This window comes from Musa acuminata, chromosome BXJ2-4 (assembly GCF_036884655.1).
Source record: "Musa acuminata AAA Group cultivar baxijiao chromosome BXJ2-4, Cavendish_Baxijiao_AAA, whole genome shotgun sequence".
NCBI lineage: Eukaryota > Viridiplantae > Streptophyta > Magnoliopsida > Zingiberales > Musaceae > Musa > Musa acuminata.
Genome location: NC_088341.1, coordinates 5,746,766 through 5,756,687, shown reverse-complemented (window position 1 = coordinate 5,756,687; position 9,922 = coordinate 5,746,766). Strand labels below are relative to the sequence as shown.

Here is a 9,922-nt window from a genome sequence, read left to right as displayed (position 1 = left end):
GGTTGGGTCGACTTTTAGAATTGTGTCGCCCGACCATCATATGTACTTCCTTATTTAGTAAAGAAATTCTTGTTTTGGAATTCTTTCTTTTCTGGCTGTGGATGAGTACATCTTTTAATAATTCATCTTCCAACTGTCTTGACCTATTTCTTCTACGGGTAGAACTTTCTCAGATTTGCTGCATTCCATGTCCTCGACAGAGGACTCCCTTCCATAGTTTCGAGTCGGTAGGTCCCTTCTCGGACCACATCGTAGACTCGATAGGGGTCTTCCCAGTTGGGCACAAGTTTTCCCCTTGCTCGGGTCGGGTCGCTTACTTCTGCCTTTCGAAGGACAAGGTCCCTGACCTTGATCGGTCGCGGGCGAACCTTGCGGTTGTATATCTGAGCTACAGCCTTCTTGTACGCCAAGGTGCGTAGGTGCGTCTCGGCTCTTCTTTCCTCGAGGAGATCTAGGTTTGCTCGTACGCCTTCCTCGAAATCTGCTTGTTTGTAGTCGGAGGTGCACAGGGTCGGGAACACCATCTCTGGTAGAAGGACTGCGTCGGTTTCGAACGCGAGGCTAAACAAAGACTCTCCTAAGGTCGTTTTTGGGGTCGTCCGCATTGCCCATAGGACATTAGGGAGTTCGTTCGCCCAAGTTCCATGTGCGCCCGTGACTCTCTTCTTGAGTCCTTCCAGGATTGCTCGATTCATTACTTCGGTCTGGCCGTTAGTTTGGGGGTGTGCAACTGAGCTGAACTTCAACTGTATCCCATATGACTGGCAATAGGCCCTGAACTTGGTGTTGTTGAACTGAGCTCCATTATCGGTGATGATAGCTCTCGGGATCCCGAACCGAGTGATAATGTTCTTCCACGTGAAGCTTCAAACTTGTTTCTCGGTGATGGAGGCCAAAGGTTCGGCTTCGACCCATTTCGTGAAGTAGTCGACCCCCACTATAAGGAAGCGTCGTTGTCCCGAAGCCGAAGGAAAAGGTCCGAGGATGTCAAGTCCCCACTGGGTGAAAGGCTAGGTTGTCCCCATCGGGGTGAGAGGGACCGCTGGCTAGTGTTGTAGTCAGGCGTGTCTATGACACTGTTGGCATTGTTGTACATATGATGCAGTGTCCCGACGCATGGTCGGCCAGTAGTAACCCTGTCTAAGAGTCTTGAAGGCTAAGGTTCGTCCGCTAATGTGCTCCCCAGAAATCCCCTCATGGAGTTTGGCGAGGATCGTTTCAGCTTCCGACAGCGCGAGACAGCTTAGGAGAGGTTAAGAAAAACCCCTGTAGTATAGTTTTCCATCGATTATGCAGTACCAGGCTTGGGTTCGCCTCAGTCGTCTCATGGCTACTGGATCATCGGGCTTCGTCCCGTCTTTCATGAAGCGGAGGATCTCTTCCATCCAGTTCGGTGAAACTTGAGTTTCAATGATGTCGTGGGACGATATTATTGGCACCATTATGGACTCGGTTGTCGGGGTTGCTTCTAGGCTACGGGCGGAGGCCGACTTAGCCAGAGCATCAGCCTGTGTGTTCTGAGCTCGAGGTATTCGAGTGACCGAGAGGCAGTTGAAGAGACGGGCAAGTCATCGTGTTTCCGCTAGGTATAACGCCATGGTCGAGCTTCGGGCTTCGTAGTTCCTATTGATGTGTCCTGTTACCAGCTGGGAATCGCTGAACACCTCGAGGTCGCCTACCTGCATCTCCGAGGTGAGGCGTAGGCTGTGGAGCAGTGCTTCATACTCAGTCTTGTTGTTGGTGGCTCAGAATTGTAGTCGGAGCAATCTCTCATAGGTTTCTCCGGTTGGGCCCTTGAGGATAAGTCCAATCTCAGCAGCCTCGGCGGTGGCCGAGCCGTCCACATGCATGGTCCACGTGCGTCCGTTGTTTTCCTGTTCAACTGCATGATCTTTAGGGGTTAGCTCGGAGATGAAGTCGGCCAGTACTTGAGCTTTGATGGCGGTTCTAGGAGAGTACTGGATGTCGAATTCGCCGAGCTCAACCGACCACCGCAGCATTCAACCCGATGCGTCGAATTTGGACAGGATTTGTCACAGTGGCTGGTCGGTGATGACTTTGATTGTGTGAGCTTAGAAGTAGGGTTGCAGCTTTCGGGTCGTCTTCATTAATGCGAGGGTTAGCTTTTTGATTAGGCGACAAGTGCCTCCCCTTCTTCCGGGCCCTATGACAGGCCAATGACAGCTTCACGTGGCCGCACTTTCGGCTCGTTGAGGATGTGGTTGATATAGTAGATAGGTTGTTGTTTCGGTGGTGTTTCCCGAACTAACACTGAGCTGACCGCCTGTGCCGATGCTGCCAGGTAAAGACCAAGGGTTTCTCCTAGCTCTGGGGAGGCGAGTCGGGGCAAGCGGACGAGAAATGCCTTCAACCTTTTGAAGGCTTCTTCACATTCTGGGGTCCACGTGAAGCTATCAGCCTGTCGTAGGGCCCGGAAGAAGGGGAGGCACTTGTCGCCTGATCGTGACATGAATCTATTGAGTGCCGCCAGCTTTCCGGCAAGGCGCTGCACCTCCGTGATCGAGCGGGGCGAAGGCATCTTGGTTATGGCCCGAACCTTCTCTGGGTTGGCGTCAATCCCTCTCTGGTGGATGATGAAATTGAGAAATTTTCCCGAGTTAACCCCGAAGACGCACTTTGTGGGATTTAAGCGCATGTTAAATCGTCTAAGTGTTTGGAAAGTTTCTGCCAAGTCGGCCAGGTGTGCGCTTGTTGTTTTGCTTTTTACAATCATGTCATCCATGTATACTTCCATGTTCCTCTCAAGCCGGTGTTTAAACAGGTTATCGACCATTCTTTGGTAAGTTGCCCCAGCATTCTTCAGGCCGAAGGGCAATACTTTGTAGCAGTATACTCCTCTATCATTGATGAAGGCGGTGTTCTCTTAATCTTTTGGTGCCATTCGGATCTGGTTGTAGCCCGAGAATGCGTTTATAAATGCAAGGAGTTCATAGCTTGCTGTGGCGTCGACTAGCTGGTCTATACTTGGAAGTGGATAGCAGTCTTTGGGGAATGCTCAGTTGAGATCGGTATAGTCAACGCACATCTGCCAGCTTCCATTGGGTTTTTTAATGAGGACTACATTTGATAGCCATCGAGGATACTTCACCTCAGTAATAAACCCTGCCTCTTTGAGGCGGTTGTCCTTATCGGAAATCGCCTTCTGTCAGTCGAGAGCGAACTTCCTTGGCCTTTGTTTTACTGGCCTAGCCCCGGGGTCGATGCTAAACTGATGTTGGGCCACTTCCTAGTCAATCCCTGGCATTTCCTTGGAGGACCATGCGAATACATCTGTATTTTTTCTTAGGAAATCAATTAGCTGGAGCTGATTTTCTTCGGGTTGAGCCGTCCCGATTTTTACGGTCAAATCGGGTTGGTTTCTTTTTAAAGGCACCTCGGTGAGTTGCTCCGGGGGTTCAAGGCGCTCCGGCGCCATGGCTCCTTCTCAGGGATCCTGGTCTTGGGGGTGTGACCTCCCTGGGAGAACGACTACTGTAAGGTAGCATCGCCTTGATTCTCCTAGATCGCTTCATGATTCCCCGATCCCTACCGAGGTTGGAAATTTGATGGCTCGATAGTAGGTAGAGACTACCGCTCTCAATTTATTGAACGTCGGGCGGCCGAGGATGACATTGTAGGCCGAAGGTAGGTCGACTACCATGAAGGTAGTAATGGTCGTCTTAGTCCTTAGTTCTTCCCCGATGGTGACGGGGAGTGTGGTGGTACCGAGCCGGGAGATGGAGTCCCCAGTGAATCCGGTGAGCGCCGAGTTCATCGGAGTGAGGTCCTCCCCGGTTAGGCCAAGCTTTTTGAAGGCGTCGAGGTATAGCACGTCGGCCGAGCTCCCTGTGTCAACCATTACTCTTTTGACCCGAGCGTTGGCGATTCGAATGGAAATCACCAACGCATCGTCGTGATGGGAGCGCTCAACCTCTTCGGCTCCAAAAGTGATCTTGGGCTCGAGCTCGGGTCGGGGGCGCTTCTTGATCGCGCTCCGAGCATAGGCTTTTCTTACCGTTGAGCTGCTATCGTCGGCCACCGGTCCTCCAAAGATGACATCGATCTGTTGTTCGATGGGCCCCTTGGGACATGGAGTTGCTTCCCGGGGTTCCTTGAGATAGTGGCCAAGGTGACCTCTTCGGATCAAGTCCTCGATTTGCTTCTCAGGACTTTTCGACCCTTGGCCTTTTTCCATCCACACGCCTTCCCGCCATCAGTGCTTCGGCGGCGACATACTGGTTGGTGCGCTGAAGCATCTCGGGTATGGTTGTTGGCGACTTCTCGATCAGCGACCAGAAGAATCTTGAAGGCTTCAACCCCATCAGGAATGCTTGCATGATCATAGAGGGGTGAGCGTCCAGAAATCCCTGTACCTCAGTGGCGAAATGTGCCACAAACTGGGAGAGTGTCTTGTCCTCGCACTGGGATAGCGTGAGCAGGGTGGCCATGGAAGGCCTCGACTACACGCTAGCGAGGAAGTTTTGCTCGAACTCCTTGGCGAGCTAATCGAAGGATGAGATTGAGGATTGGCGCAGTCGGCTGAACCATGTGCGTGCTGGTCCCTTGAAGGTCGTTGGGAATGCCTGACACATTAATTCATCGGAAATGCCATAGAGGGTCATCTGAGCCCGAAACGTGGCGACATGCTCCGTAGGGTCTGAGCCGCCATCATGCATTTCCAAAGCCAGTAGCCTGAAATTGAGGGGTATAGGCTTTTCTTGTATTTCTTGAACAAAGGGGGATCCGCCCGAGCCACCCTCATTTGGCTCGTTTCGCGATTTCTGAAGCTCTCGCTGGAACTCGTCCAGGCGATGGTTGGCCTAGGATAGTTGCATTCTAAACGAGTCGTCCGTCGAGTCGGACGATATGGTGTCAGGCTCAGGGCAGGGCGGTGTGACTTGGCAGGGCGCAGGTGCACTCTACTCGGGCGAACCTCTCGGGTCCATTGTTCTATCTCGAGCTTCTCCTGTCCCGACTTGCTCCCTGGCCGGCCTTTACCGGGTAGGGTCGGTCGGGGTAGTCGCCAGCTGTATGATCTGGGGGATGAGTGGGACGAGGGTCTGTATCATCCCCACCATTGCTTGTACTTGCTTGGTCAGGCTGAGGAACGCCTTGGGCGATACGTTTGAGGGTCCTACGGTAAGTCCGGGGGGCGAGAACCCCGGGTTGTTGAACAAGCGCCAGTAGTGATCTGGCGTTGAAGTCGAGATTCCCCCGTCTCTGAGGGTGGGGAGGGACCGATCTCCGGGTCCGGCAGAGGGGTGATCGATCGATAGTTCTCCCTCGGGGAGGGCTCCCGTGAGATGTTTTTGCAACATGGCCCTCCTTCTAGCGTAAAAAATGTTGATGGATTGATGGACCGTGGCTGATAAGTCAGCACGGCTTGGTCCACGGGGCAATGTCGGGAGTCACTGGTTAGTTGAGCTGGCTTTCGAGATCGATCGACCACCACTTTGAGCGCCGGCAGTGGAAGTTTGATTAGCACCTTCTAGCCTGCGATCGGTAGCTTTTCTGCAAAAAAGACCTTTGTCGGGTGTCTCTCGACTTTGGTCCCTACGACGATTAAGTCAGTAGCGGGTTGGATCTCCTTTTTCCCTTTCTCTCCACCCCTCGGGCCGGATGCCGACCCGGGGCTTTTATAACACTATATGAGGGCCGGTTGTACGCGAGCGTAGCGACCGATCCTCGGGAGGTGAGGTGGTATCTTTGTGCAGCCGCCACCCCAGGACGCACGGAACGGCGCCATGCAGCGTTGTCCTTAGCTTTTCGGGACGGGACGTGCGGAACGACGCCACTCGACGCCGTCCCGAGCTCTCCGGAACGTACCGAGCGACGCCTTGATACAGTTGGTGTGGTCTCATGCTAGTCACATGGGGGTATTCCTCTTGCTTACTTGGCTACAGTGCCATGTGGCATCAATCGTGACGGGGCGTGGACTTTGGAATCTCAGGACGGCTTTGGAAACCGTCCAAGGCCTCTCGAGTTACATCGCCACTGGTGCAATAAGCAACAGTCAATATCAGGGACCCGATATCGATAATAGTGCGTTCTCCAAGTACTCTTCAAGATTGGGTGTGTAGCCCTGGTGGTACCACCTTGCTTCCATCATGTATACCTTGCATACATCTGCCCACTGAATCAAAGGGTAGTACTGTTTATAAAGTGGAACTGCATGATTGACGATACACAAAAGGGGGGATGGGATCGATATTTTACTGCTTTTTTTAGGTTGGAATTATATCCAGACCCTTCTCTTTCATAACATTGTACGCGGTGTCATTTGTAGTGTTGAAGAGGGCTAGAAAACATATCTTCATGTACTCTGGCAATTTGTCCATTGTATTAACATCCCATCTGTAACATCCATCAGAGTAGATGTTTTCAGGAATCAAAGATTGTTGAAATAACACCTCCTACATGCATGACGTGGAGGAGTTGTTTACCTATCGACGGCATCCGTGAAAACTCGAGCTCATCGATGGTGCCGTAAACATCATACACATCATCTATTGTTGTTATCAGGCAGTTCGCTTTTTTCTGCGCCTCCCTGAATCTTGCAAACTATGGCTCAAAAGCCCAGCCAACCGTCCAGAAATAGTTCTCCATCAACCTGTCCCTGGAAAATGAAAGCCTTTGCGCGAGGCCAAGATTGCTCCACCATCTGATCGATAGCCATAAGTTTGTGCTGAAGTTTGCTGGTTCATAAACGACGGCAGAATGTACAGGACATGATTCAAGTAAAGCAAGCTCAAAATACCTCGACACTTCTCTGAGTTCCCTCTGCTGTATGCTCTGAACTCTGTTGAAGTCCAACTTAGCCAATTCAAGTAGGACAGGGTTTATGTTAGCTTCCCTTTGGCATGCTTCTATAAACCACCTGGTCTGTAACCTCGGCATCCTCCAGTTCAATGGAAGCTCCAAGGCATGGGCTACGTGCTCCCTGAGATGAGGCTCAAGTGATCCCTCCATGAGGCTCTTGAGCTGTTTAGTTGTGAAGTTTTTAGCTTCTTCCAGCACGTGCTCTCCTTCCTTTGCAAGATGGGAAGCCTCGTACAAGCTCACCAATCCTTCAGTCTGGAGGCGAAAGCTGGCTTTCAAGTTGCCCTTCTCATCCATAAATCGGTTGAATACACCTTCAGTCCATCCACATAATTTGTGCATGTCAGATTGTGACACCATGATAGAACAGAATAAACACAAAATTCCATTAGTATGTTAGGCTATTAACGTGGCATAATTGTATGACTGACCGGACATATTTCTAATTGTCTCAGTTTTATGAGAGTAATTGTTCTAGCAATATATGAGGTACATCAGCGACAATGTTGTATCAGTCGCAAGAAAGGAGTAAAGCAGGATGGATATGTAGCTTAATCACCTTCAGAAACAGCAAACCCATGTTCTCTGAGAAGCCTGAACATAAGAGCCGTGGCATGAAGATTATCCTTCAGCAACATGTTCACCTCTTCCATGGAACCGTATATAGTCCATAAAGCATCCTTAATATCCTCCTTAAAGTGATACGCCACCCCAAGCTGCCGCAGGTGATCGATCAGTTGAAGTGGGTCCTCAATTCCCTTCTTCATGTAGATCGGCTGTTTCACGTCCTCTGTCAGTTTGTCCATCCTTCTTGCGTTATCCTCCTCCACCTGATAAAAGCTACTCAGCAACCAATGCGAACTATAGATAAAACTCAACCTTACATATTGCATGCACGCCGACCTTGGTGTCAGTTGTGAGCGATTATATGTATTCGTCACTCCACGAGCTCGGCTGGTAATCAGCCGATCGCCGAGGAGGAGGAGTCTGTGCAGAACACCGGATTGGCAGTCGGAGGCATCGACGGGGTGAAGACTTCGAGGGGGCAGTCCGCGGATAGGCACGGATCAAGCTGCAGCAGAAGGACGGAGCAGAAGAGCAGAAAGACATTTGGCTCGGTGGACAACACTCAGTAGAAGATCGGAGAATCTGTTGGGCTTTGTAGTGGCGGTGTTGGCGTTGGATTTATAGTGCCAGAGGCGGTGAAAACAGGATGGATTCAGTAACGAGGTTCTCGTGCCTCTCGACGTACGTCCGACCTCCCTAAAACGAGATTCACAAGCAGAATGCTAAGCGGCCAGGTACGTACAGCCTCATTTATATTCACAAAAGCTCCACATCAACGTGTTCCAACCAAATGCAATTCCAAGTGTCCAAAAATATATCTGGCATCATAGTGGAAGAAGCCACTTTAAAAAATAGTTAATTCGAGGAGTTGATTTGATTAAATTCGAAACCATTAGGACAATCCCATGGCCTCGATCCTTTAGCGTTCCGATTTGCTGTACGTTAACTACTCAAGTCAATCTTGAAGGAACTGAAACACTTGTTACACAGATGAGTGAATCTCTCCACCCTATAACCAATTGACCTATAGAAAGTAAAGACCAATCAACATCACACTATAATGACATCAGAAAATGTTACAAGAATCATTAGGTGAAGTATCACATCTGGCAATATTAAAGGATAAAAGATAAAGAAAGTCCACCTGTATGATCACCAACATGTGAAGCTTACGCTATTGTACTACAATCTATTATTAATCTCGCATTCATAAAATGATAAGGAGAGGCCACTTGTATGATCATCAATATGTGAAGCCTGTGCTATTGTACTTCATGATTTTAAAATTAATAATTATGAACGAAACTTGAGTTACTATTATTTTATCTCGATTTAATCTCATGTCAAATGGACAACGTGGCATATTTGATAATTGATCACAAAGATTGGTAAGAGACAAAGATAATGTTTTTCTTGAGCTTAGCAATGAAATGCAAGTATGCATTTATATGTTTATTATATTATTGATATAAAAAATAATATTTTAAGCTTAGGTCAATTGCTTGAAAAAGGACATGATATTGAAATAACATATTATATATTCATGATAAGAACATGACTTTAATCACTCATGTGAAAATGACTAAGAAGATGATGATGATGTTGCTTCTACAATTGAATATAACAAAATAAATTATTTTACAACTAAATTTAATTTATATTGTTTGGGGACCAATTTGTCGGAATCCGTTGGCTCGGTGGACAACACTCAGTAGAAGATCGGAGAATCTGTTGGGCTTTGTAATGGCGGTGTTGGCGTTGGATTGATAGTGCCAGAGGCGGTGAAAACAAGATTCAATAACGAGGTTCTCGTGCGTTGATAGCAGCCTCATGCGTTGATAGCAGCCTTTAAGGTTGGTGGTGCGTCTGGGCGACACCTTGTCCTCGTTCTTATCTTTCCACGATAAAGTTGATATGATGCTACAACGACTTCCCGCCTCTTTCCCGGCGGACACGCACGGAGATGTAAGAAATAATTGGAGAGAGAGAGAGAGAGAGAGAGAGAGTAACGCCTCCTCATTATGATCATGTGCTATAGATGACTAGATTTTGTAGTCATGACAGAATCATAATGATACGTGATCCAGTAGTTCGTCCACTCTGAGCGCATTTGGCAGCGTCTTTGCAGACTTTGTTTCCACCCACAATACTATGCAGAGCTAGTGTGGGACAGCGTGCAGGAGTCATTTGGCACCGAGCTTAGACGAAGTAGCGTGATGGAGTGACTACCAACGCGTTTATTGAACGAAGTAGTGTGATGACGCACTGACGGCAGAGTCCAAAGGTGGAACGCGTTTACTAAAGGAGTCCTGAGGCTTCTGCACTGACGGAGGAGTCCAAAGGTGGGCCGCCGTCGCGCCCCGAAGGACCAGCTACAAAGCGGTCCCGACCGCCCTCGTGCGAGCATGGGAGTAGGCGGCACTGTGCGGCACCTCCATGGCTAACGACAACAGTGAGGGTGGGGGGTCCGACAGGGGCCATGTAGCCTCCTCGCCGATGTGGTCTCACACCCCCTCCTCGTGCCCCCTCGTCGTCG

General features: G+C 49.5%; 1 protein-coding gene across 3 annotated transcripts; it reads right to left on the bottom strand.

The window, feature by feature from the left end:
* Nucleotides 1–6,134: 6,134 nt before the first annotated feature.
* On the bottom strand, nt 6,135–8,086 carry LOC135609675 (monoterpene synthase 8, chloroplastic-like). Of its 3 annotated transcripts, XM_065103176.1 has the most exons (5): nt 7,723–8,086; nt 7,379–7,649; nt 6,758–7,133; nt 6,444–6,661; nt 6,135–6,354 (listed from the first exon to the last, which is right to left on the bottom strand). In XM_065103176.1, the coding sequence occupies exons 2-4, from the start codon at nt 7,623–7,625 to the stop codon at nt 6,562–6,564; spliced, it is 723 nt and encodes a 240-aa protein (XP_064959248.1). In that variant the 5' UTR covers nt 7,626–7,649; nt 7,723–8,086; the 3' UTR covers nt 6,135–6,354; nt 6,444–6,561. The 3 variants fall into 3 exon arrangements, with proteins under 3 accessions (XP_064959248.1, XP_064959246.1, XP_064959247.1); XM_065103174.1 differs by having other exon boundaries at nt 6,444–7,133; XM_065103175.1 differs by having other exon boundaries at nt 6,135–7,133.
* Between the last annotated feature and the right edge of the window lie 1,836 nt (nt 8,087–9,922).

What these genes read in the sequence shown, in the direction of transcription:
- LOC135609675 (XM_065103175.1), bottom strand. Translation starts at nt 7,625, where the DNA reads ATGGACAAACTGACAGAGGACGTGAAACAGCCGATCTACATGAAGAAG. An exon ending in TGGGTTTGCTGTTTCTGAAG is followed by an intron (nt 7,134 to 7,378) that starts GTGATTAAGCTA and finishes GATGGACTGAAG; the next exon opens with GTGTATTCAACCGATTTATG.